Genomic DNA, 27,165 nt, shown 5'->3' with positions numbered 1-27,165 from the left:
TTTTACATTTTTCCACTTACTTTGGGCAGACTTCTTCCTATGAAAGAAAAATAACGCAAGGCATTGTGAAACATGAAGTCACTGAGTCCTGCCCCAAATTAACAATGAAAAACACGTGTTTTGATAGATGCAATAAATCTTATTGACTTTATTACACATTGTATTTTAGGATCACTTTACATTCCTAGACAAAAGAGATGATACAAATAAATATAAGCTGTAAAACTATGGACAGAACTATGGACAGGTTCTTTTTCTACAGATCACCTAAGAGAAGGTGGAGGTGGGTGTATCTCCAAGGAGCTGAGAGTTGCCATTGACAGCTGTGCCCATAGAAGGATCCTGGGTCACCTCTTCAAAAAGAAAGGGGCTGGAGAAGGCAGCAAGCACCTGGATCCCAGAGAGTCAACCCCCCACTGCACATGCAGCAGGCAGCACCAGTGTTCTCATTTCACTTCCATCTCTGTAGCTAATTATGGCTTTTGCAGGTTCTCTTTTCCAGTCTGTCTTTGAACACAGCAGGAACAGACAGGAATTCCACTGAACTGTTTCAAGACTGGTGCACAGCCCGGCACAGACAGGAGAGAGGACATGTCCAGGTACACAGGTGATTCACTGAAGCTCCAGCACTGCAGGTTCAGCCAGGACAGACTTACACAGCCCAGACTGACTGAGCACTGCCTGCTCTGATCTGTATAAGGCACCAGGTGCCTGGCAGAGGTATGTGTTTTAGAAGATTCAAGCAGCATGCAAATATATTTAAAAAGGCGCTAGACCTAAGTTAAGGATTTAAGAAAGTGCTTTAATTCCTATGCTTCAGTGTCTGGTGGCACTTGCTCCCACGGCCAACTCCTGCTCCATGCCACTTTTTTAAAAAAAGATCCCATTATACAGATCAGAGCAAAGACAATTATGTTGAGTGTTAAACATTCCTATGAAGAAAAGGTGATGGTGCAAGGCTGTCCCAGGGCCTCCTCCAGGAGTCCAGCTGGATTTCCTGCTTTTGGTAAACCAGCAGGAAGCCCAGATGGTTCAGATAACACCAAAGAAGGGCAAACTCGGCAGGAATGTTTCTTAAAAGCTTCAACCCAGAGCTCAGTTTGTTTTGTACAGCTTAAGACAATGTATTTTAACATCAGTGCCACTGAGCATCTGGTGAGGGTTAAGTCCTTTGGAATGAGAATCCAAAGGCTTCTGTAACAGGCCAAGATTGCCCATGAATACACTGACCAAATCTCCACCAAGCCCCAATTTACATACAATGACTAAATATGCAGATTTATTCTTTTCCACTCTACTGAGTTTCTTTCACCTTGCTAATGAATTTCTACAGAGTTAAAAGCAGAGCCTTTCTGACACTGGCTCATCAACATGAAAACAGGTTTGCACTGCAGAGCTCCATGGTACCAGCCCTGCCACGAAGGCAGTTTCCAGCATATGAGTTTAATATACAATAGAATTCCCTATGGGATAGTAGCAACTGAGAAAAAATGTGCACATGTGCAGACACAGATGTGTCTGTGTATGCATTATTCACATAAAACATGTGTACATAGGTATGTACATACACGTGGTTATATATTGTGCTGCTGTTTCAGGGTTTTAAACCTCCCCCCCCACATTTAATTTCAATTCTCTGAGCACTTAAACCATACAATCATCTTTTAAAATGTCCTGGTACAGAAGATTATGTGCTGGAGAGAAAGAAGGAAGAGAGGGAAGAGACGGTGATGTTACACTATGCAACAAAAGCCAGTTAAAAGGCTCTCTGGATATAAACAGTGCCTAGTGAAAATGAAGATTATGCTGGGTTTCCATGTTCAGGTTGAAAGAAATTGGTCATGTGCCTGTTCTCTCAGTTATAAGCAAATCCCTCCTTCCTCCACCAAAACTATTATATATATGTATGTGTGCATACATGTGTATACAGATATTAACCTTGTGGCCCAGGAAAGCAGTCCATGGAATGCAGCAGCCAAGTTGGTGTTCAGGGGGCCCACCTGGCTCACCTGGGCACCGTGCCTGCAGGATGCACAGGTGAGCTGTGCTGAGCACTCAGTTCCTCCTGCTCAGTAGAAAGGAGCTCTCCAACCTGGATGAAGTCACTCCGTGGACACTTAAGGAGCACAAGGCAGAGTCCACACATCAGAGCATGTCTGCAGCCAGGCAAGTCCTCACACACTCACACGTCAGTCTGGAGGGAGTCATCAGTGAGGGAAAACAGGTAAAAATGTTCACAGGATGACAGCCAAGAGCAACCAGAAAAAGTAACATCCCAAGTCTCAATATACAGTGAACTAAAACTTACAAATGAGCTGTGGGACACTAGACAGGGACACCTTACTCTGTCCTTAGTGTGGAGTTCCACCTCCCTCTACCCTGCTACACGAGCCTGCTTTAGTCATAGGGCAGCTTTGCAATGAGACTGTCAAAAGCAGGAGTTCTCCCTCCCTTGTTTTCAAAGTAAAACCCCTGGAATTAACACCAGCTTCCATCACCAGCCTCAGGTCAGGTTCACTCCCAGCAGGCTCTGAGTGGGCTGGGAGGTGCAGAGAGAAAGCTGCTTAACATGGAACAGGTGAGGCACAAGAGGCACTGAATGCTAAACCTCCTTAGACACCCAGGGAAGGGACCAAACTCCCAGGAGTGCACTCAAAGGCAGCTCCAAGTTCCAGTGCTCTGCCCAGCTGAGAGTCTGAGCCTGGCAGGGAGAGCTCTGAGCTGGTGCTACGTTTTCCATCAACAGTGGGAGGCATGAGAAAATGGCCATATGCCATTAAAGATGTCATATGGACACTGGTTTTAAATGCCAGGGGTAAAGATGGAGGCAAGAGAGAGGAGGGAAGCTGTGGAGCTGACATGGGAGGCAGAGGTGTTCCTTGACAAGGTGCTTCCTGTTGGTAGGGGTGAGGTCTGTGGGTCAGCTTAGAGGAGCTCTCACTTATGCCTGTAAACAAAGAAAGGACTTCAGATTCTACTGCTTCCTTTCTAGAGACCACAGAGGTGTTTTTGAGACCCTTTTCTGTCCTACAGCCCTGTGGGGAGGCACAGCTGTGTGGTGGTGAGGACGCGCTGGCCACTGCCATCCTGCCTGAACCCAGGTGGTGACGCCAGCCTCTCAAGCAGGAAGAACCATGCACCTTGTCTAGTTTGAACAGATCCTCTGCTTTTTAGCCTCCTTTGGCTCTCACTGTGGAGCTGCAGAGTGGTGGTTCTGTGGAGATGACTTTCACCTGTCTTCTCAGTGCCCAAGAGCCAAAAAGCACCGTGCAGCAGAAGGGCTGGTGCAGGAGGAGGACGGTGATGCTGTGAGGTGATCCCCATGCTTCCCATTGCTCCTAACACACTGTAACGTACCTCATGCATTTTTGATTTCCTAACTAAAATCCATTTCCCACAGAGGCCAAATGCTGAATTGCAAGCACGGATCTTCCCATGGCTCAGTGCCCCTGGACTGGCCCGAGTCAGTTAAACAGCAACAAGGCCATCTCCAGGGAAAGGGGCTGGAGGCTGGCCAGGAGCTCTCTCTGCAGGTTTGTCCTTGTCTCTGCTCCCAGAAGGTAAAGGCTGTTCCCTCCCTGGAGAGGAGTTGCTGGCTTTATTTTGGAACCAGCCCTCGTGACTGTGGGTAGAGCTGAGAAGTAGGGGTGCCTGATCCTGATGCAGATCCCACTGATTTCCTTCCAGTTTTCGGTCTGAAGAAGCAAAAATGAAAATATAAACAAGAAAACTTCTAACAATGTCACCTGCCTTTCCAAAATTAATCTGCAAAAAGCTGACTTTTTTAAACTGGAGTTATTCTCTAATAATCAGTTTCAGCTTTTTCTTCTGCCCTGTGTCCTACACTCTGAAAGAAGGTTGTGGCAAGGTGGGGGTTGGCCTCTTCTCCCAAGTAGCAAGTGACAGGCCAAGGTGAAACAGCCTCAAGTTCTACAAAGGGAGGTTGAGGCTGGATATGAGGAAAAATCTCTTCACTGCAGGAGTGCTTTAGCCCTGGCACAGGCAGCTCAGGGCAGGGCTGGAATCTCCATCCCCTGCAGTGCTCAAAAAATGAGTAGATGTGGCACTTCAAGCTTTAGTAGCATGGTGGGGATTCAGCTGGAGGTTGGACTCAAATCTTTAAAGGTCTTTTCCAACCTTAATGATTTTATGTTCCTTTTGCTCTCTGCTTTACTATGAAGCTCAGCTTCACTTCACTGATGAGAAATGCTGACTGACTTGCACCTTTCCTGTGGGCCAGTCTGCTCAGGGAAAGCCCAGCTTACCTGGGTTTTGATTTTTTATTTGAAGAGCTCTCAAAGGTCGAGGCATCCACTTGAATCTCATCTTCATCCTGCAGAGCTGCTTCCAGAGCTGCCTGAACCTTGGGAGCAATGGCTGGACCTTCATAGTTCCTCGTTGTCCGGCTGGGCGCATCCAGTTCCAGTAACACGATGTTCTCTGCCTGAGAGGGGAAAAGCAGAATCAAAGTCTCCATGTTTTCACACAAACTGTTACTTTGCCCTCAGAAACTTAATCTGAGGTACTTTATAAATGTGTGCCGGGCACTACAAATTTACATCTCAAAGAACACCCAATCCCCTCTGGAATTCACATTCCCCTGATCACAGGGTGAAGAGGCAAAGGTTCAACCACATCTGGGCTTACCCTGTACCGAGCAGCTGTGTGATTCAGCATGGACGTCCTGGCGTGCTGGCTCAGGGGCCTCTTGTACCCCACAGCAGATACTGGTCTTTTCATCATCTGCTGGTTACTAGAGAAAAACAGACTCAGGCTGTTATACCCTAAAACCAAAAGCTCCCCTGGAGTTTATGAGCTACAACTCCTCCTGTAGTTTATGAGCTACAACATCTGCAAATTCCATGCAGAAATCTGTTTCAACACAGCAGAAACCACCCAGGCTGCGTTTGTAGGAGCAGGAAAGAAATATGATAGGAATGCACTGCTACTTCAAGGGTGAATGCACTATTACATGTATTTTACATATAATTATTTGGTTTGCCTATTAGAAAAATCATAATCTCTCAAGAATTCCCCTAACTATACATTCGTATTTTATAGCACCTATCAAGAGGAATAAATTGATTTGTTTTATTTTATTTTATTACACATCAAGAAGCTGTGAACTCTAGAGGGTCAGTTTAAATCCCCAGTTCAATCCCTCTTTTGTTCTTGACAGCTAGAGGGTTTCCTGTGACCTGTAATTCCATCCCAAGAGCAGAAATACACTCACTCCAGACGGGTTATGGGATGTAGTTTCCAGTTGTCTTCCTCTTCATCAAGGAATGCTCTGTTCATGATCTTATTCTTTTCTTCCAAGGGAATAAAGTTTTCAATAATCAGGTGCCTACATGCAACCACAAAAATGAGAAATATACAAGAAACATAATTAGCAATGACTTTCCTCCCTGCTCCTCTCCCACTGATGTAATAAAACCCTGGAAAAGGAGGAATGGTTTCATTTTCTCATGGTTAAATCTTATTCCACAAGTATGTGCAAGGCAGTCCCTCCACTCCCTGCCCCGAGAAACCCTCTTTGTTACATTTAATAGCTTATTTAAGTGATGAGGCTTACTTTAGCTTTAGTTCCCTGGTGAGTTCATTCTGGGTCTGTTCCATTTCCTGGCGCCCCTTGATGTGCTCTTCTTGGAGATCATGGATCTCTGCCTTCACAGCTTGCAGCTTGGAAAATAACTGAAGCACACAACAAGAGCCAAAACACATCATTTGCCAAAGCTCCTCTCACTTTCACACACAAGTTGATTTTATTCCCAGCCTGGTAGACAGGGAATCATTTTCTTTTTACCTTTTTGAGTTTTTTGGTCTTTATGTCCACCTCTTGCTGAAGAGAACTGTAGGTCTCCTTCAGCTCGAGTGTCTCCTCATCCTGACTCTCCATCTGTTGCTGGATTTCTCGCTCCCGACGTTTCTGAAGAATGTGAAAATATGGCATTGAAGACCTCAATTACCTTGTCACCTCCAGGTGACACACATGAAACCAAGGCTCAGGATGGGTTTCCTTCCCTACCCTCCAGTTCTTCATATCTCTTGCCACAGAAATACCAGAAACATCTTATTTGTCCTTATTTTGCTATTAAAATCAGGTAGTGTGAACAAGGCTCAAGCTTCAACTAAAAGAATCAAATGTCACTTTTAGATTATTTTTTCTTTCCTTTTTATCAGTTTGTACTGCTTATTGTATTTAAGAATCACCAACAAAATTTGCATTTACAGAAAATAAACTTTTAGCACAGAGTGGAGACTCCTCCCTTGAGCTAAAGACTAAACTAGTACTCTTAAAAGTCTTGCAAATATTTCTTCACTTACAAACAGTTCCAATCAAAATAGGAGGTAAATCTTTATCATTAAGAACTAGAAGAAAACTTATATAAACCTTCTTTACTTATTTCAAATAATGAGAAATATTACACAAGCCCCTCCCCTTCTTTTCAACAAATGATTGCCATTAAACCAATTCTAGGGTTAACCCTGCGAAAACCTTCTGGTAATTTCCCTGACACAATGTTTTACAAAAGTTCAGCAGCATGGTTTTTTATACAAAATAACAAATCCCCTTCCTTGTACCTGTTCTGCAATTTCCTGTCGTTTCTGTTCCAGGATTTTCTGCTGTTCATTTGTGTGATCCACAATATTTTTCCCTCCCACCAGCAGCTTGCTTTCCATTGTCTGAAAAGAAAAACCAGGGTCAGAAGTTTCTCTCAGTGACTACAGAGGATAATTTTCTCTCCTATGGGTACAACTTCTTCAGGGCAGCTCCCTTATTTAACCTTCTCTTTCAAGGCTGCTGCTACAGGAATCACTGTTTCTTAAAATTCCTATTAAACTGTGGGATTAATGCAAGAGTAACTTGTTTAGAATAAGGCACCACGGAAATATGTGGCAAAGCTGGAGAACCAAAATGTGTGCTCCCTTGTAAATAATTTCTAATGATCTGTGACAGAAGGAAACATTTTTAGTGCCACAGCTTGTGAAAAGATGCATTGTTTTTTAGTGTGCCAATTGCTTAAGATCAGTACAGAAGAACAATGAAACAGCTCATGAATATTGAAATATATGATTAATGGTGGAAATTTCAACTTCTGGCTAGAAATGGTTTCTTTTAAAATCTTCCAACCCAAACATAAATCACTATCCTGGAAACTTTCTGTGAAATATCTTTCCAAATTGGGAAACCCTTTATTTTCTCCACAGCCTAAGGAAATTGCTTTCAAAGGGTATGACCAGGAAGAATTCTACCTTGATTTTAGCACTCAGCATCTCTGTTGCTTCTTTCTCTCGCTTCAGGTCCTCCATTTTCTTCTCCTTCTCCTTCAGCAGCCTCATCTTTTCTTCTGCTACCAAGCTGTGATCCTCGACTATAGCTTTCTTCTCAATCTCCAGCTTTTCTTGTTGCTCCCTCCAATAGTCATCTTTGTCATCTCCTTCATCGTCACCCTCTTCAGTGTCCTCCTCCTCTTCCCCACCCTCCCTCCTCCTTTCCCTCCTCTTTCTCTTGCCAATGGACCGTTTTTCCAGCTGTGCCTTGAGTCGAGCAATCTCTTCCTGGAATTCCCGCAGCAGAGCCTCCTTTGGATCCTCGTTCACCTGCGGTTTGTTCTTGATGTTTTTGGCACGGTTGGCATACCTCAGCGTGGTCAGGGTCTCCTCTACATTGTAAGAGGCAGGGCCTATATTGGCCACCATCACAGTTTTGGCATTGCCACCTAAAGAGTCCTGAAGCAGCCTGGTCAGCTTGGAGTCCCGGTAGGGAATGTGTGTGCTTTTGCCATCCACCAGGGCAGAGATAACGTTGCCCAAAGCTGAGAGGGACAGGTTGATTTTAGTGGCTTCCTTCAGCCTTTCCCCCTGTGCTCCAGTCTTTGCCTGCCTCTCGCTGCCCGCCAGGTCCACCAGGTTGAGCTTCCCCACACGGATGTGGTTCTCTCCATCCAGCCCCAGCTCGCTGCACTCGATCGTGATCTGGAAGATGGCGTGAGACCGAGAGCTGTGCTCGTTCATGTTGGTGGCACCGACTGAGCGGTTCTGGTTTCCCAAATTCATGATGTGCTCTATCTCTTTGACACTTTTCGTGACAATGGTGGTCAAATCCTTAACAAAAACCCCCGTGTCTGGTCTCTCCTTCAACTCCAGCCGCTTGGACTGATCCTTTGATAACAAGTCTCTGATTTCTTCTTGGTATATTTCCAAATAAGACGCTCTAACTAAGTATTGCTGATTTTGAGATCTAGAGATGTGGGTGAAGATGTGCTCGAATGAATTGGGGATGACCCCTCTCTTCTCAGGATCACCACGCACCCCTTCCATCGTGTACGTTTTCCCTGTCCCAGTCTGCCCATAGGCAAAGATTGTCCCATTAAACCCCTGCAGAACAGAGTCCACCAGAGGTCTGAAGGTCTCATCGTAGAGCTCGACCTGTTTGGAATTCCAGTCATACACAGCATCGAAGGTGAACGTTTTAGGCAGTTCATGAGATGATCCCCGTGGGTTCTTCACTGAGACCTGCCCTAACTTGACATCCACATTGACAACCTTCTCATAGGAAGCCGTTTGCTCCTTGCTGTTCATGGGCCGGCAGCGCACGACCACCCGCACGGACTCGGAGTTCTTTGCCTTGGACATGACGGCGGGGCTGGGCCTGCTGTGGTGCTGCTGATGGATAATGCCCTGCTACACACCTGCAACAAAAACAAAGCAGGGATGTCTGAAGACAGTTTTCTGCAGGGGACAGCTTTTCACAAAGCCAAAGACTCGCCTCATCAATTTGAGCAGCATTTTGATTTCATTAAGTTGCAAGGGATTTTGAAGCACTAAAATAATGTGCAACACAAAAACTCTGTAAAGGCCTGAACTGAGACAGAATTACTTTACCAAAGCTGTGCATCAAATGGTATCATTTTTACAAGCTCTGCTTCAAAAACTCATCATCACAGATCACACCTTCAGACCTGGTAAAGATCCTTTTCTTGACCCTTAAAAATTATAATAAACCTTTTTAAACTATTTATGAAAATAATACTTTGCCAATCATTTGCTTTACAGTCAGGCTTTTGTTTTAAATATCCCATTTTGAAAATCTAGCACAGCCTTGCTCTCTCTGGAGCAAAAGGCTGCTATTATCTTTTCTTTTGGCAATAGACTTTTATCAGGATTCCCCACAAAAGCCAGCGCTGCTCAGCTACACTGACCTACTGCCATCACTCCTGCTCTGGTGGTCCAATTGCATCAGGTCTACAGGACTCATCATCAACCTAAACTCAAGTTGTATAAACCCAGATCACAGATCCAACTCATTCATGAGTCTGAGAAGAGAGAGAGGACACACTGGAGCATCCTCCAGACATCAGCAAGATGAGCTGCCACTGAAAATGGAGCAAGAACCTGTGTTCCTAAAGTGCTAAGGCAGTCACTGCTCAAGCCTCACACGGCAGATCTCAACGGCACAACTTGGGGAATGCCATGCAATTTCTAATAACCCTTTTTATTTCCAAAATATCTTCCAAGAAGAGCCCTGAGGTCCCTCTGCCAACTAGAACTAAGTGTAAACCTAATACACACAGGGAAGCCCAGGCAGTGCTGGCACAGGCTCAGGTGTGGCCTCCTTGAGATGTGTTCATTGCTCTCTTCCCAGCCAGACCAGCAGGAAACAGGGATTTTTGTCTAATTGTTTTTCACTTGATAATTGCACGTCTCAGGAGAGCTTCTCCAACAAGGTGGCAGAGAACTGCAGGGCCAGAGCTACTGGATGGAAAAGGAAGCACAATTGCAGCCCAATATACAGACAGTCAGACTGGCAAAAAGTAAAAGAGAAGTAACAGATAAACATGGTTCAGAATTGCACAGAAACCCCAGTATGGCCTCGGGAACTTTCTTGGGTCTGTGAGGGGAAACTCTTTGCTTCTCACTCTTCCCATAAAAGCACTGAAGTGGACACTCATTCACAATTCACCCTGCACAGTGAGTTCAAACTGTTACAGGAATTTTAGGTAGCTACTCAATAAAACCATTTCCCTTCTAACTGACAGCTCCAGATAAAGGTGACCTTCCTGTCTGACCCACAGCAAACACGAATTCTGGAGCACAAACACAGCAAGAATAAGTGAAACGAGGACAAATCTTGGCAGAATCACAAAGAACAACTCTCCCTCTGTTCATCCTGAGGACTTGTATACATTAACACACGCTTCCCCTTCCACAGCTCCAAGAGACATTCCAGTAATTCAAGTTCACAAGAGACAATTTTCTGACAAGGTCACATGACAACCACTGTGTCACGTATCTGCATGTTCACACTGGCAAATACTCAAACCAGGCACAAGTTCTGACAAGGAGAGCATGGATTTATTTTATATATTGAATATCTAAAATACTATTCTGATGAGAAGTGCTGCTTTTGTAAGGAACTATGACAAATATTAAATGATCAGAGTTAAGTTAGTCTTGCTAGAGCTACACCTTGACCAAAAATTATATTGCACATTTGCTGCTCCTCTGGGTGTACCTCCTCACCATCAGCTTTTGACACCTTTCCCCATTTCACTTGCAAGTCTCTTTTTATTGTAACAAACAACTGATTTTACCCCTGATGTGGGCTATTTTCATAACAACCCATCCTGAATCATCTCCAATTATTTTAGCTACTGTGGTGAAGTTTACTGGAAGCATAACAAATTATGGTTCTTCTCAGATTTATCCAAGTGTGTAACTGGAAAATAAAACCAATTAGCTGGCAGTGTTTGTATTCCCCAGGAACTCCTGGGCAATGTTTGAACTGCCAGAGTGGCTGGACATGAATGGCCAGAAAGCTGGGAATGCTGCCGTGCCACCCACTCTTCTCCATCAAAGATGGGAATTTTTTCATTAAATTAGTTCGGCCAAAAGTGACCTGGGCCAGGTCCCTGCAAGTCAAGGTCAAGGTCAAGGTTGAGATGGATGCACTTGCAAATGTGCCCTGGTGACCAAGAAGGGAAGATGGGCAGAAATGGAAGCATTTTTATTCATTTTAGTCAACACTGAAATAAAAGTTTATGCCTGAAAGAATGAGCAACACCACAACCTGAATTCAAGCTGGGGCAACCACTTTTCCTCAGAAACTTGCAGGATTGGGAGGTGCTGTCCTGGACAGCTGTGCTCACCCATGCCACCTGCCCTGACAGGTGACATCCCGAAGCCGCTCTGCCTCCTGCCTTCAACATCTCTGAAAGATTTTCTTGGAACTGCCCAAACCCTTCCCTTGCATCTCCACACATCCAGAGGTACCACTCAAAACATTCCATTGCTTCTCGCCATTCAAATCTTTCAAATATTTGTGGTTTCATAATGTCACGGTTGAATTGTGTCCTTCCCTCCCTCCCAAGCCAAGCCACCCTCGGCGCTGCTGTTTTCTTCTCCTCTCCCTGCCAAACGCTCCGCAGGCCGGGCAGGACATCCCGGTGCTGGAGCTGGCCCGGCGGTGCCACCTGCGAGCCCTGGTTCCACTCGGCGTCTGGGGTCACCTGTGGTCACCTGTCACCGCTGTCGCCTCAGCACGGCACCCCGCCGGTGTTCCCTCCCCCGGGAGCCGCGGATTCACCCGAGCATCACCCACCGCCCTCGCGGCTGCGGCACCGGGCGCTGCAGGGAGGGGACCCGGGGACAGCGGGGGAAGGACCGCGGGGGAGAAGCAGCGGGAGCGGGGGACACCCACCCGAACGGGGCCACCCGCCCGCGGCATCGCCCCCGCAACCCGGCCGCGGGCGGGTCCCGCCGCCTCCCGCGCCCGCTGCCCCGGCCGTGCCCACGGCTGGCACCGGGAGCACCGGGGACGCCGGGCTGGCAGCGGCCCGCGGTGTGCCAGCCCGGAGGGGTCGGGGATGCTCGGGGCGGGGTGCGGGCGCGGTGCGGGGCCGGGCCGGACTCACCTGCGCCGTCACCATGGAGCCGCCCGGGCGCTCCTCCCGCGGCCCCGGAAGCGGCGCGGCCGCTCCGCCCGCCCGTGACGCGCTTCCCTGGCAACGGCGCGCCCGGCCCGCCCCGCCCCGGCCCGCCCCGGACAAAGCGGCCCCGCCGCCAATCCCCAAAATGCCGGATTGCCCCAGCCTGGGCAAAGCGGCCCCGCCGCGGGCATCCTGCACTTCGCCAACCCCGAAAATGCCTATTTAACCCCAACCCGGACAAAGGGACCTTGCCGTGGGCATCCCGCCGCCGCCAATCCCGAAATGCCGGGATTGCCCTAGTCGGGACAAGGAGCCCTGCCGTGGGCATCCCGCACTTCATCAAACCCGAAAATGCCAATCCTGAAAATGCCAATCCCGAAAATGCCGGGATTGCCCCAGCCCGGACAAAGCAGCCCCGCCGTGGGCATCCCGCACTTCACCAAATCCGAAAGTGCCGGGATTGCCCCAGCCGGCAGGTCTCTGCCCCAGCCAGGCTGGGGTTTTTTAAACCCTCCAAAGCTCGGGAGTATTTCCAAGGAGAAAAAGACCATAGTAAAGAAGGCATTTAAGAGTTAAAGCTCCTTAATCAGAGCTTTCTGGATCACAGCATTGCACAGCAGGCTGCAGCTCGGGTACCAGAGATTCCTGCAATGGAGGAAGGAATATTGGTGCACTACAAGTGAATACAAAATCAAGTTTTTATTAGTACAAAAAATACCTTATTTAAAAAAACAGAAAAGAAACGCCCCATCCCAACATTTGGTTTTAATACTTTGTCTTCCCAACAGTGTGGGGACAGGCTTCCCCTGCTCCACAGCAAGGCAAGGCAGCCCCAAGGGCATCACCTAAGATCAGTAAACTGTATGACATAAGGAAGTTCAATCTTCAAAAGCCCAGCTTCCAAAGGCCCTAAAATGGATAATTTCCCCCCAGATCCCATGATTTTTTAAAGCCAGCCCTAAGGAAACAAGAGATGAGTTTTTGCCACACTGACACCTGGGGAATCTTCTCACTTTGCCCACTTTTTCTCACTCCCCTGAGCCCTCAAACTCCTTCAAAGCTCAGAAACATTTCAAGAAGGAAAAGACCCCCATAAAGAGAGACATTTGGAGTTAACTGCTCATAACAGCCTTGCCTGGACTGCAGCAGTGCACTGGAGGCAGCAGCTCTGGTACCACAGACTCACCCAAGAGGCATTTCTGAAAAATGAACCGTTCTGTACTCAGTCTTTGGACCGGAAAATGAAGTCATAGAAACGCCAAAAGGCATGGGTCAAGTTGAGTCTCACCATGTTGGGATTATCAGTGTTACCAGCATCAAACCACACAGGCCAAACAGAGGGGTTTGGGCCGTTGCTTCCCCATCAATGAATAATTTTCCAGAGTTACCTCCACTGGGAACTGCCCCAAACAAGGGTAATGCTCTCAGAGGGGTTATCTCATAAAGTACAAAAACAAAACAATACCATAGACCCATGACATACCCAACTCCACTACAACTATTTTAATAAACTTGGCTCAAAGTTTCTCTTCTACCACAGACCTGACTGACATCAACAGCTACAAAGCTACAAGCCCTGAACCTCCAGTTCTGGCCTGGCTGTGACAGATCTCCTCCCATGTCCTGCACACACCTTGCCCCAGGCTGCTCTCAGCAGAGAGGCTGAACAGGCAGCTGCCATGTCACACCACGTCCCACTGCACTCCTCCAGCACCACCAGAGAGATCCAGGGCCCCACAGCACAGGGTATGGAACCTCTATGGACAGGAGAAGGGACACTGAGGCACTGTGGTGACACAGGTCTGGTAAGACAACTGCAGTCCTTGATAAACCCCAGAGCTTTTTCAGTGCTGAGCTTCATCTTGTACGCCCTTTCCAGGGAACCTGATGTGCCTGACAGAAGTTTTATACTCAAAAAGAGCCAATTATGGTCAGTTTTGGACATGGAGCTTCAAAACATCTCCAGGTGAGAGTTAAGAATTAACAGACAAAGAAAAGAGGAGGAAATCTGAGCAGCTGCTTCATCATGATTGCTGGTGAATCCCAACTACTGAGAATCGAGAACTATAAAAGCTACATCTTAAAAATCTATACATAGTTTATAGTTTCCCATAAACCACATGATTTAAATTCCCATCTGAGCTCACACTGGAAACACAGGAGAGATCAGACAGAACAGTCTGGAAGGGACTGTGAGGAGCATTGGAGGGCAGGAGCTCTCCCACAGCCCAGCAATGACTGCCCACAGGGAATGCTGCAGCACCAAGGGCCCAGCTCAGAGCCCTGGCACCAGGGAGCTCCTCATCCTCCTCCTCCTGTGGTCAGAACTCATCCCGCAGCCTCGGAGGGTGGTCCATGCCAAAAAACGAGGAGGGTTTCCCATGGATGTCACGTTCTCTTTTCACAAAGGCAGTGAAGGAAGAGACACAGTTCCCAATGAAGTGGTCGGACTGGCCAAGGATGTACAGATCAATCTGAGGCACTTCTGGCTGCAAGCTGACAATCTTGAGCTGCAGAGAAACGAGGAGAGCAGATGAATCCAGTCAGCTATTATCACAATCCAATGTCTTGGCATAATGTTAGAAATTGAATACACAACAGAAAGAGAGTGAGTTTTGTCTTTCTCTGCCCTATAACTCATTTATGATTAGATCAATGTCAGAGCATTTCTGAAAATCACTTAGGTTTATTTAATTTAAACCCTTTTCATGGAAATATTTACTACCATGCCAGACAATGCTCTTCAATCTCCTGGGAAAAAAAAGAATTTTACAGGATAATTTTTATTGCTATGAGCCAAATTCACTTTGAGATGCCATTATTTGGCTGTGAATACCCTATTCCACAACTGCCTGTCTGCTATCCATGACAGCCTCGGGCCAGAAGCCAAGGAAGGTTTTTACCCAAGCACTCCTGCTAGAAGATATTTCTGGAACACTCACCTTTCCCTGGAAGAACTGCTGTATTTCTGTTGTGTAGGGCTCAGAATCAGTAGCAATATAAACAGATTTAGCTTCAATCTTTGCCACCCAGAGCTTGAGAGCCCGTTTGATCTCTCGGAGGTCTGGCAGGCACATGTCCATGGTGAGAGGCACGGCAGCACTGCGGTCGTAGCCCACGCACTGCGGTGAAGCCATGAAGTGTGGCCCAGCTGTCCCATCCTTTAACATGTTGCAGGCATTTTTCTATTGGAAGAGGAAGAGAGAATCACAGAATCATCAAAGTTGAAGATCTCTGAGATTATCAGGTCCAAACTTTGAACAGATACCCCACACCCACTGAACCTTATCAGAAAGCACCATCTCTACTTGTGTTCTGGACACTTCCATGAACGGCAATTCCACCACGGCCCTGGACAGGCTGGGCCAGTGCTCAATCACTTTTTCAGTGAAGAATTTTTCCCCAATATTCAACCTGAACCTCCCCTGCTGCAAGCTGAGGCCATTTCCCTTTGTCCTGTTCCTGGGAGGAGAGGCTGAACCCCACCTCACACAAACTTTTTCATACCACATTTAAAGGAGAAAACACCACCACATCCCCCACCTCTGCCTGTCTGAAAGAATGCCAGCACCACTGCTAACACACAGGGAGCTCCTGGATGGCAGCAGGGATCAGGTGCTGTCCCAGCACAGCTCCTTTTTGAGCAGCTTTGCCCACACCCCATTGTGCCGTACCCAGTCGGAGCCAATTCTCAGGTGGATTCCCACGTAGGGCCGGAGCAGCAGGGACTGGATGTAGGATTCCCCCTTCTCCACCATTGCATCCGACCACTTCATGTACTTCTGCAGGGGCCGGTGCTCCTCCAGCACAGGGAACTGGGCTGGAGCTCCAGGTAAGGCAAGAACAGGGTGCTCAGAGGCTGGAAACCTACAGAAAATCAAACACAGAGGGCTGCAACGTGACCTATCCTGCACAAAGATGCTGTGAAGATTAGAGCAGAAACAAGGAACATCCCAAAATATGCAGCATTTATTGCTCCAAATTGAGATAATTTTAGCTGGTTTGCCATTTGAACTGAAAAAGTCTCAGGGGCTGTATTTTGTCTCAGACCTTTTATCTGATAGACAATAAGAGAAAAGCCTCAAATGTGCAGTGAGGAGCTACCAAGCAATGGGATATTACACTTTCACCCCAAACTAGATCAATTCTGTCACCTAAAGTCACTCATGTCTCTGAAAACACAAATACAGTTCATAATTCCCAAGTGAGAACCAAATTCCTTTTGATGATTAATTACATATTTAATAAATACTTGATAAATTAAATATTCCTGGCTCAGAAGTCAATCAGCCTAATAGAGTTCATACCTAAAATATTGCCCACAAGAAGTGCTTAGCAAACATTTAATGGAAAAAGCATTAATATTTTTAACTATATTACTAATTAACCACTTCAATCTCTCCCCCAAAATGTAAAGTCACAATACACAGTCACAGCTGCTTTCATGAGTGACTCTAAATGCCCACAGTGACCTGCCAGCACTCTTGCATCTTCTTGCTACCTTTGGATCCAATGGTCCTTGTATGCAGGACTGAAGGAAATTCCCTTGAAGAGCTCAGACTTATCGAAATCCACTTGGAACTGATCCCAGAAGGGACCAAACGGATTTCCATCCTGCCAAGAAAAGACAAGAGCTCATTTAGTGCATACACAAAGCCTGAAAGGTGGATGTGCAAAGATCCTGAGGTTTTCCATCCTGCCAAGAAAAGACAAGAGCTCATTTAGTGCATACACAAAGCCTGAAAGGTGGATGTGCAAAGATCCTGAGGTGCAAAGCAGGAGCCTGTTCCAGGATGGAAGCAGCTGGGATACAACAGCCTGTTTGATGGAACAGCTCCACAGGAAGGAGACAGCGAAATACATTTATATATTTAGCTTCAATCTTTGCCACCCAGAGTATACAGGAAAGTTACTGAGAAGGTTGCAAAGGTTGTCTTAAAGAACCAGCACACCACAGTTCCCAAACTTGTAATTAAGAGAGGTTGCTTAAACATCAGCTGGGAAACAGAGAGCAAGAGATAAACTACATTCTCAATTAAATCTGAGGTGATAAAATCTACTTGCACAGACTGTATCCCTGATCCCCAAGCACTTGCAGACAAAGAAACCTAATGATGGCACAGCACGCCATTCCACAAGCGCTGAAAGCAATGCCACACAGACCGATTTGCGGCGGGTAACTCCTAAATTTGCGAATCAATGGGGACCAGAATGAGTCAGCCGTACACTTTGGAATTCAGCCGTGCCCGCGGGGCTGACGAGAAGCTCACCTTCATGGGACACGTGCTTTTATCCGCGCTTCTCTGGGCAGCAGCCTCGAAGCAATAAGCCACCCTGCTGCCGGGCGGCCAGCGCCGGGGCGCCAGCTGCTCCATGAACCGCTCCAGGCTCACCACGCGGTGGTAGCGCCGCAGCGGCTCCAGCTTGAAGAGCTCCGAGTAGGGGACGTGCAGCTGCGGGGGAGCAGAGCCCTGAGCCGGGGCTGCCCTCACCGGGCCCGCAGCTCATCCCAGCCCTGCCCGCCGCCCCTCCCTCCCGCCGGGGCTCACGTTGGTGTAGGGCGGGCGGTGGTGCCGGTACTCGATCCAGGGCGGCACGGCCAGGGTCCGGTTGAGGGCGCGGGCGAAGGCCAGGGCTCCCAGGAAGTGCTCGGCTTGGTTACCGAAACGGCCTGCGGGAAACGGGGCTCAGCCGGGCGGGACGGACCGGGCACGGAGCGGGGATGCACCAGGGCACGGAGCGGGGATACAGCGGGGCACAGAGCGGGGGATGCACCAGGGCACGGAGCGGGGATACAGCGGGGCATGGAGCGGGGGATACAGCGGGGAATGGAGCGGGGGATACAGCGGGGCATGGAGCGAGAATACAGCGGGGCATGGAGCGGGGGATACAGCGGGGAATGGAGCGGGGCATACAGCGGGGCATGGAGCGGGGGATACAGCGGGGCATGGAGCGAGAATACAGCGGGGAATGGAGCGGGGCATACAGCGGGGCATGGAGCGGGGGATACAGCGGGGCATGGAGCGGGGGATACAGCGGGGAATGGAGCGGGGGATACAGCGGGGAATGGAGCGAGGATACAGCGGGGCATGGAGCGGGGCATACAGCGGGGAATGGAGCGGGGGATACAGCGGGGCATGGAGCGGGGCATACAGCGGGGAATGGAGCGGGGGATACAGCGGGGAATGGAGCGGGGGATACAGCGGGGAATGGAGCGGGGCACGGACCGGGGATACAGAGGGGAATAGAGTGGGGCACGGAGCGAGGATGCGACGGGGAACGGACCGGGGATGCAGTGGGGAACGGAGCGGGGATACAGCGGGGCACGGACGGGGGAATGCAGCGGGGCAAGGACCGCGGACTGCGCCGGGGGATGAACCGCGGTCTGCAGCAGGAACCGCACCGCGGGATGCAACCGGGAGATGCACAGGGGGTCTGCACCGGGAGAGCCTCACCCATGCAGGGACAGTAGAGCAGGTACCCGGCCTCATCCCAGGCGAGTGCCTCGCCGTCTCCCGCCGCCGTCCCCGCGAGGAGCAGGAGGAGGACGAGGAACAGCGGGGCCGGCGGCACCGCCATGGCGGCTGGTCGGCGGCCCGAGCCCGGCGCCACCATCCCGGCATGCCCCGCGGCGCGGCGCTCTGGCGGCCTCACCGAGCCGTGACGTCACTCCCACAAGGCCCCGCGCAATGGCGCCGCCGGGGCCGGGAGCGGAGCCGCGCTTGGCGGGGCCCGGGGGAACGGGGTGAGCGCGGGGGGGCGAGCGAGGGGGGCGGCACCGCAGCGAGGGGCGGTGGCACGGCCGTACCCTCCCCTCGGTGGCGGGGTCCCCTCAGGGGACAGGGGGGCGTGTGAGGAGGAGGAGGAGGAGGATGCGGGGCGGAGGGGGGGGCGTAGGCCGGGCCCGCCTCCCTCCCCTCAGCGCTGCGGGGCGGGGGTGGGATGTGCGATCCCGCTCCACCGGGGCTGCGCTATCCCCGCGGGTGGGGGTCTCCCGGTTGGCTCCCGAGGCAAACGGCGGAGGTGCCGGAGGGAGGAGCGAGTTGCCCCTCGCGGCCACCCCCCGGCACCTCCGCCGTTTGCAAGGCGGTTGCAGCAGCACCTCTGAATTCCCTAAAATTCCATATGATCGTTTATGCACCTTATTGTTAAAGACATCAAAATTCAAACTCTTGTCTTTTTCCAGGTAGCTTTGAAACTGGCCCAGATGGCCAGGCTTTTTCGGAGGGAAAGGAGCAGTTCCCCGGTGAAAGTGGTGGAGACTCTCGGGACACCTGCACAGCTCTGGAGCAAGAGGTAGAGAACACTCGTCTTTTCTGGAACATATTTCGTAGAGAGGTGAAAGAGTTATGCTTTTAGCATCTAGTAAGACAGCTTGCTCTGAACCACAGGCCTCCTGCACCCTGAGGGGTCAGAGCAGCTGTCACACCACGCTGGTTTGTCCCAAAGTGGCACCTCAGCAGTTCTGGTCCTTTATTGTTCTGCTCTGACCACGTAGATTTAACCTGCACAAAACCAAGTTTTGCTCTTAACAGGCATTCCCAAAGCTCACAGTGATATATTTTCTTGGGAGTCATCCTGTTTCCCAGTGTTTTCCTCCCTGAGGGAACCATCCATGGTATTTGGGGTGACAGTGCAGTCACAGTAATTGTCATTTCAGCTCTTCATAACGTTCCCTGAGCCCTTTCTTGGGGGTTGGTTTGTTCCCTCGCAGTTGCACATCCTGCCCACAACTCGCACTCGTGTTGATGTGCAGCAGGAAGTTCCTCCTCTGAAGCAATCATGGAGTGAGGGTTTGATGCTATTTTAAGTAGGGTTTCTCAGGCAGCCAAATTGAGTGAAAGAGGTTGGTTTTATTTCAGCTGACCGTTTACCAGTCGAGCTGGCAGTAGAACCCTGTAAAAACCAACACACAACTCAAGAATTTCCAGCTGCTGTAAGAGAGATTCATATAGAACCTCATCAATGTGAAAGCCAGAAGAGCTTACAGGAGGTGTACTTTTTTGAACAGGAAACAGTTTGAGCTTCCATTATTAATGCATGAGAGTGTCAAAGAAAAAAAAAAGAGTAAAAAATTGCTCATTGCAGTAGAAAACTTGCTGATCCAGAGAGGCAGAATCTGCCTCACAATCGAAAAGTGAAAATACAATGAGTAATCCCATCCTGAAGAGGAGCAGCATCCGTTGCCTTCCAGAAAAAGGTGTGATGTTGATGATAATTGAGAGCTTTCTTCCTCAGCCTCATTCAGCCACATCTGGGGATTCAGATTGTTCTGGAGATTGTTTTGCTCATTGCACCAGGTTGGTAGCAGAAAGGATGGGAAAAGAAAATATAAGAGAGCTCTGAGAATCTTTGAGAGGGAATTCCATGTAGGCAGAGACTAAGAGCAAATGAGAATAAAAGAAAATGGGATGAGAAGTGATCTGCAAAACGCACAAATAGAAGTATTTAGAGCTACAAATAGACACCTTTTATGATATTTCAGGAGAAAATACATCCAACATGTCACACTGGCTCTTAATAGTGGCAAAAAATGCAATTCAGAAAAAGTTTAACATAGTTTTATTCAGATAACAGGTTAAAGGGGAAGAGACAGAAGAATATTATTGATTGGAGGTCCCCATGACTGGGAATGTACACGTTCACTGTGTACACAGGTGAAGGTGTGTAACACCAGTCTTCTGTGATTTCAGATGAAGAAGTTTTGCTGTTAAAGCAGCTTGGTCACAGGGGGCTCCAACAGAAAACTGCACCAGGACAACATCACAGCCCACAGGCTCGAGTTCTGCTTGACATGGCCATGTTCTACTAGCCCTGCCATGACGGCATTTTTCCCCAGTGTTCCCAACTGGATTCAAGATGCAAAGCAGGAGGAGGAAGAGACAGGCTGGAAATTAGTCCCCAGACCAAGAGGTGAAGAAACCGACAGTCAGGGAAAATGCCAGTGTGAACTATCAGAGCCCTCCTTCCCTCACGTGGACAAGCTGAGAACTCACACGCTTTCCCACTCGGAGCAGAGGCCCTACAACTGCCCCCAGCTGCACTGTGGCAAGGCCTTTGCCTCCAAGTACAAGCTCTACAGGTAGGTATCTGCAAGTGCCTCTGCCCAGCAGTGCCAGGAGAGAGGGGAAACCCCCTCCCTCGGGTGTCTTTGCTTGAATTTCTGAGAAGCTGGAGGAGGGGAAATGCCCTTTTACCTTGCAAAGCAGTTGAGTCCCAGACATTACCATACTTGGCATCTTTTTAGGTGCCTTCCAGAGAACTTCAGCTAATGCTGCATCCTGAGCTCAAGCTGCTTTATGTTTCACTGAGGAGGAAATAGAAACAGAAAGTGAAGTTCACAGATTAAAAAACAAATTGAAAAGCAAAAATAGCATTTGCATTCATAAATCCTACTTCTAACCACAGGGATAATTCTGTGGCAGCTGTTGCTCCAGTATGGAGAACTAGAGTTTCCATTTATGTAGTGAAGTACAAGACAAAATAGTTAAACAGTGATGGCTGAGAACTTCAAACCGAGTGAACCACAGTGGGGGAGAGTGTGAGGTACCAAGGTGAAATCAGACCACAGTGGCTGTCAGCAGACTTGGGCACAGCCTGACCCTCCTGATGAAGTGATGTTTTCTCACCTAGTGTCACAAACTAGGGAGGTTTTCTTTGGCAGCCTCAGCAAAGAGCAGGAGCTGAGGAGAGACAGCTGCTGGGACAGACTGTAGGTTTTGCCTGAAGCATTGTGCTCCTGTGCTCCTTGTTTAATGGAGGTAAAATGCCGTCTGGGATTTTTGTGGCATGAAGTGTAGGACACAAGGAAAAGTTTGGAAAACCAGCTTGTGTTCCCTCAGGGGCTGGATGTTTGTCTGACCTTTCCCTCTTCTCTCCCCTAAGGCATATGGCCACGCACTCTGCTCAGAAGCCCCACCAGTGCATGTACTGCGAGAAGATGTTCCACAGGAAGGATCACCTCCGGAACCACCTGCAGACCCACGACCCCAACAAGGAGGCCCTGCACTGTCCCGAGTGCGGCAAGAACTACAACACCAAACTGGGCTTCAGGCGACACCTGGCCATGCACGCGGCTGCCAGCGGTGACCTCAGCTGCAAGGTGTGCCTGCAGACCTTCGAGAGCACCCAGGTCCTGCTGGAGCACCTCAAAGCCCATTCCAGGCGCGCGTCCGGCGGGGCCAAGGAGAAGAAGCACCCGTGTGACCACTGCGACCGGCGCTTCTACACCCGCAAGGACGTGCGCAGGCACCTGGTGGTGCACACCGGGCGCAAGGACTTCCTGTGCCAGTACTGTGCTCAGAGGTTTGGGAGGAAAGACCACCTGACCAGGCACATGAAGAAAAGCCACTCCCAGGAACTGCTGAAGATTAAGACGGAGCCGGTGGACATGTTGGGTCTGCTCAGCTGCAGCTCCTCTGTGGCAGTGAAGGAAGAGCTGAGTCCTGTCCTGTGTATGGCATCCAGAGACATGATGGGTGGTAAGAGCTTCCCTGGCATGCTGCCCGTGGGCATGTACAGCACACATCTCCAAACCATGCCAAGCTCAGGGATGCCCCATTCTTTGGTTCCTAATTCTCTTCCAATGGGAATGAGCTATCCTCTGGAGTCTTCTTCTCCCATCTCCTCCCCACCGCAACCTCCTCCAAAGTATCAGCTTGGATCTACCTCATATTTGCCTGAGAAACTACCCAAAGTAGAGGTGGACAGCTTTTTGTCAGACTTCCCTGGCAGTCTGTCTCTCTCATCTGGTGATCCTCAGTCCTCTTCGCCTCAGCCACCCGCCCTGGATGAGGCTTTGCTTTCCAAGAGCCCTGCTAACCTCTCAGAGGCTCTCTGTGCTGCTAACATGGACTTTTCTCATCTTCTTGGCTTCCTTCCCCTAAACCTTCCTCCTTGCAATCCACCTGTCTCGTCGGGGGGATTGGTCATGGGCTACTCGCAGGGGGAGGCGCAGCCACTGCTCACCACTTTGCAACATCAACCTCAAGAGTCTCCCGGAGCCGGGGCCTCGCTGAACTTTGGGCCCCTTCACTCATTGCCCCCCGTCTTCACCTCCAGCTTGAGCACAACCACGCTGCCACGGTTCCACCAGGCGTTCCAATAAGCTGGAAATAGCACTGGAGAACAGATCTTTCAGTCACCCTTTTGTGGAGAGCCTTAAAAGCGCACAACTCTTCCTTCCTTGGGGGTGTGAAAGCTCTGGCAGAGCTGGGTCAGACAGGAGGTTTCTGATCTCGGAGGGAGCACTTGTAGACTGGAACCTGTGCAAGTCCCAGTCCTGTACAGCAGAAAGATTTCAGCTGATAGACTGGATATATTTTATCTAATTTTTAATCTGTGAATCAGGAGCCGCGCTTAGCACTGACCTTCCCTGAGAATGCTGGAGCTGTATTCCTCTCTGGGAAGGGACTGTCCCTCAGAAGGAGCTGAGACTCTTTCATCCTGGGCTAAACTTTTGAAGAGTCCAGCTTCCATTTCATGTTACCACACTGCAATTCTGGCAAACCAGCCAACACCTCCACATGGAGAAGAAGTCATGATACCACTCTGTATGAAGCCAATGGGGAAGAGCTGTCCTTCCCTGCTACCTCTCATCCCATCACCCAACACAGCTTACTCCACATCAGTGTTAAGCAACAAGCCCGTTTACATAGTGAATTCAACGCCGCCTCTTTGGAGCTGTTAGGATAAACTCGTTATGGTGAACATTGTTTACACAACACAAATCTGTTTCTGCCATTGCAAAAAATAGGAGGCACCAGAATACACTGGGTTCATCTCTGGTGTAGCTAGAACACTGTTTACACAACGAAGTCAGGTTGCACTGATTTCTCTTCACTTATCATGTTCTTCCCCCATGGGGAAATCCACTGCTTTTGGACCACTTCAGCCTCTGCCCCCGCAGGCAGCAGCTTCCTGCCTTTTCTGGCTGGCTGTCCCGAGTGAAGGGGATGGAGCAGCTCTCACAGCTCAGCTTGGTGTGTGGTGTATGGACAGAGCCCTTTTAAATCTCTCCCCCAGGCAAACAGATCTGGAAACCAAAGCACGTCAGAGAGCTGGGTGAGGAGCTCGGGCCATCGAGCACTGGCAGACCAGGCGTGGGTGAGAACAGGCTGCAGGCCCTGCTCCACACCTTCCCTTGGGATGAGGAACAGAGTATGAGTTTCTGGGGTTTGGGCTTTTTTTAACCACTCATTGAAGTCAGCACCCTTTTTGGCTTGTCCAGGAAGGAGTCTCAAAGGTGTATTTTAACCTCAATGGTGATAACATGCAAGAATCAGGGAAAAATTGGTCCCAGCTTCATGTACACACTGTCAGTGTATTTGAAGCATTTCTCCCAACACCAATAGTTCTAACAAATGCTGAGGTTTGGGGCCTGCAGTCAAGTTTTCACTTAGGATTTGGTTCCACTGGCCTTTTTTGTTCTCTCCTGCTCAAGCCTTGCCTCCTGAAGTTAAAGTCCTGCTTCCCTTGCTCCCTGCCCTACCTCTTCAACTCTTCCATGGGCTGTCTACCTACCAGGGCAGGAGGGTTATACTGGGAAGAGGCAGCCAGCTGCTAGTGTCACTTAGCACCTGTATTGTCTCCTGCTCCTGTTTTCCTGGGCACTTCTACTGCAGATGGGGACATATGGAGGTCTCTCTGCACTGGTGCATGTTTGTGACCATGGATGGGCAGATCTTCATACCTCAGCATGGAGGAACCATTGTAGGCCAATATAAACCAGGAAATCTGTCAATATTGTTCTCCATAAATCTAGGAAATGCAAAATCTACCTCTACTCTGTTATCTCAGCTCCTTGGGTGAAGCCAGATGCTGTCCTCCCCGTCTCCCCAGAGCACATCCACCTCAGTTGATGCAGATTCCTTCCTGCTGAGCCATGATCCCACTGTGTGACATCAGCTGTGCCTCTTTTGGTCACAGGCGTGTCCCCCTTCCATTTTACTCCAGAATTTTATTTTTAATTTAGCTTAGTAATTCTTCCCAGAATGACTCTTTAGCAATCCATTGATTCTCCAGAACATAGATCGGTTGTTTTAGGTTAGCCAGCAATGCTGCAAATGAGACTTTTGTATCAAAATGTAATATAAGATTTATTTACCTCAGCAATATCCTGTGGCAATGATCTCCCCGAGTTGAATGCAGTACTTTTTCCTTTTCTCCACTGGAAAATGTTGCCTTTCCAAGTCCAACGAGTGCCTTCTTGTTCTCTAACCTAGCAAAGGTAAACAGGGCATTGCAGCCAGTCTGTTTACCAGCATTGAATACCTCAGGCCTGTCTTCTATTGCTTTGCTCTTTGCAAATTAAAGAGTTTCACACTGTTATCAATTATATGCAAGCCTTATCCCTGTCTTCAGTTGAGAGGATTATTATTTTTTGAGAAATAAATGGTCAGAACTGATCACTCACTGGCAGTGAGGATTATCAGATTTATGCAATGCCATCACACACCTTCTCCCACTGCAGAACATTCAGCTTTTTTGCTTCCTGCCTGCATTGTACTCTGAACAGATGTCATCACTGGAATTCCTTTAGCAGTGGTAGCTAAACTTAGAGCCAGGCATCTTTTTCCTACCAGTAGTCTGTCAAAGAATAAATGGAATTCATTTTGCTATGATTTGCATGTGTGATTTGCTTTCCACAGCTACTTTAACAAGCAGAACTGCAGTAACTTTTGTCAATGCAAGGAAAATCAAACCCAGCTAGGGCAGCGTGGTCAGAGACAGCACTGGAGCTGATTCCAGGTGTTTGCACAGGAAAATGGATTCCAAGTTCCTCTACCACAACAGCGTGTAACCTGAAGGTATTTTACCAGTCAGTCTAAAACTAACAAGAGTAATTCCATTTGAAATAGCAAATATGCAATTCACAGAACAAATTACAGTGAACAACTTTTACCTGTTTCTAAGAAAATACCTGGAGCATCCAAGCTTACAGCACTTGGGAATCCCAGTCCACAAGGACATATGTACCAAGCTCTTAGGCAAGTCAGTGGAACTCACCTTAGCCAAGCTCCTGCTGCTGCAGCTGGAGGTGAGGGACAAGGGTAACTCTGGCATGCTGTGAGGGGATTGCTGCAGCACAGCCTGCAATCTGTTCTGTGGTGTGTGCAGGGCTTTGTGGCAGCCACTGTGCTGGTTATGTGATATAAAAAAAATCATCCCAGAAAGAGTTTGGGTTTGGTTTTTGTTTTAGACCATAAATTTGGGGCTGCAGGTCCAGGACATAGCTGTGAGTCAGGCAGGCAGAGCACAGGAAACCTTTCCACTGTGATCCCTCTGTTCCTGGCACACCTGTACCACAAAGAATGCACCAGAGCCCAAGGACAGCAAGTACAGCACATAATTGTTCAGGAGGGTTTAATTAAATAAAGGGTTGTTTTAAACTGGCTGGCTTGGGGAGGATCCAAAGCAGTAGGAACACTGCAGTCAGCTAAGGTATAAACCCACAGACCTCCAGTTAGTAAAAGGACAGGACATGAATGTGCCAGCCCTTAGAAATCAGACTCTGGATTCTCAGAAAGCCAAGGACCCCCTGGAAATAAGAACTAACAAAGAGCCAAGCCACTCCCTGGCAGCAGAGGGTTAACTCCTGCCCATCCTTCCAGGCTCAGATCACCAGAACCCTGTGAAGGGCTGAAGATCTTTTTTCCCCCTGGGATTACACCTCACTCAAAATCCATTTGTAGGAAGGAACAACATGTTATCTTGCATTTGCTTCCAGTGAATTTCACATGATGGAATACTCACACACCATGTTGTGACAGACCCTGTTCTCTGTCTCACAGCATTGCTGCTCTTTAGCCTCAGTGTTGAAAAATGGTGTCACTTCAACTGGAATCCTTTTTTCACCTCTGGTAGATTGATGATTTCAGTACTTTTGTTGAGCTCAGCTCTTTGTTCTTTAATTCCTTCCTTGCTGACAGGTGAACAGCAGCTGCTGGGAAGATTTCCTGCTGAAATCCCCTTTTCCTTTCTCTACCATTGCACCACCTTTGCTCTCTGTACAGAACAACCCCACAGAGGCATTTTCTGCTGCCTGCAATTAACATTTCCACAAATAAATCTTCAAAGATGTGCTTCCCATCACCCTACCTTCTTGCTTATCCTCTAATCCCCGTTAGTCAGGCTGACAGAATTCCCCCTCAGGTGCCTATTTTTAGTTAATTGCCTGCCCAAGCCCTGGAGCTATTCTGCCACTGTAGAGTAAAGTGGATGAATAGCTCAA

At 48.8% G+C, this 27,165-nt stretch overlaps 3 protein-coding genes across 3 annotated transcripts; 1 reads left to right on the top strand and 2 right to left on the bottom strand.

Annotated features, from left to right (window-relative positions):
* Positions 1-118: 118 nt before the first annotated feature.
* On the bottom strand, positions 119-11,957 carry KIF3B (kinesin family member 3B). The gene is made up of 9 exons (XM_059480959.1): positions 11,919-11,957; positions 7,258-8,696; positions 6,586-6,687; positions 5,807-5,929; positions 5,576-5,694; positions 5,234-5,347; positions 4,648-4,753; positions 4,266-4,444; positions 119-3,695 (listed from the first exon to the last, which is right to left on the bottom strand). Exons 2-9 carry the CDS (start codon positions 8,638-8,640, stop codon positions 3,599-3,601), a joined length of 2,223 nt encoding a protein of 740 aa, XP_059336942.1. The 5' UTR covers positions 8,641-8,696; positions 11,919-11,957; the 3' UTR covers positions 119-3,598.
* A 660-nt stretch (positions 11,958-12,617) lies between these two features.
* Positions 12,618-18,548, bottom strand: POFUT1 (protein O-fucosyltransferase 1). Its single transcript, XM_059481107.1, has 7 exons — positions 18,389-18,548; positions 17,483-17,604; positions 17,204-17,386; positions 16,435-16,547; positions 15,608-15,800; positions 14,876-15,118; positions 12,618-14,443 (listed from the first exon to the last, which is right to left on the bottom strand). Exons 1-7 carry the CDS (start codon positions 18,546-18,548, stop codon positions 14,255-14,257), a joined length of 1,203 nt encoding a protein of 400 aa, XP_059337090.1. The 3' UTR covers positions 12,618-14,254.
* Positions 18,549-19,118: 570 nt separating this feature from the next.
* PLAGL2 (PLAG1 like zinc finger 2) lies at positions 19,119-25,550 on the top strand. The gene is made up of 3 exons (XM_059480821.1): positions 19,119-19,229; positions 20,627-21,015; positions 21,819-25,550. Exons 2-3 carry the CDS (start codon positions 20,753-20,755, stop codon positions 23,038-23,040), a joined length of 1,485 nt encoding a protein of 494 aa, XP_059336804.1. The 5' UTR covers positions 19,119-19,229; positions 20,627-20,752; the 3' UTR covers positions 23,041-25,550.
* The last annotated feature ends 1,615 nt before the right edge of the window (positions 25,551-27,165 follow it).

Source organism: Ammospiza nelsoni, chromosome 12, assembly GCF_027579445.1.
Source record: "Ammospiza nelsoni isolate bAmmNel1 chromosome 12, bAmmNel1.pri, whole genome shotgun sequence".
In the NCBI taxonomy this organism is placed as follows: domain Eukaryota; kingdom Metazoa; phylum Chordata; class Aves; order Passeriformes; family Passerellidae; genus Ammospiza; species Ammospiza nelsoni.
This window is presented reverse-complemented; position numbering and strand designations above follow the sequence as displayed.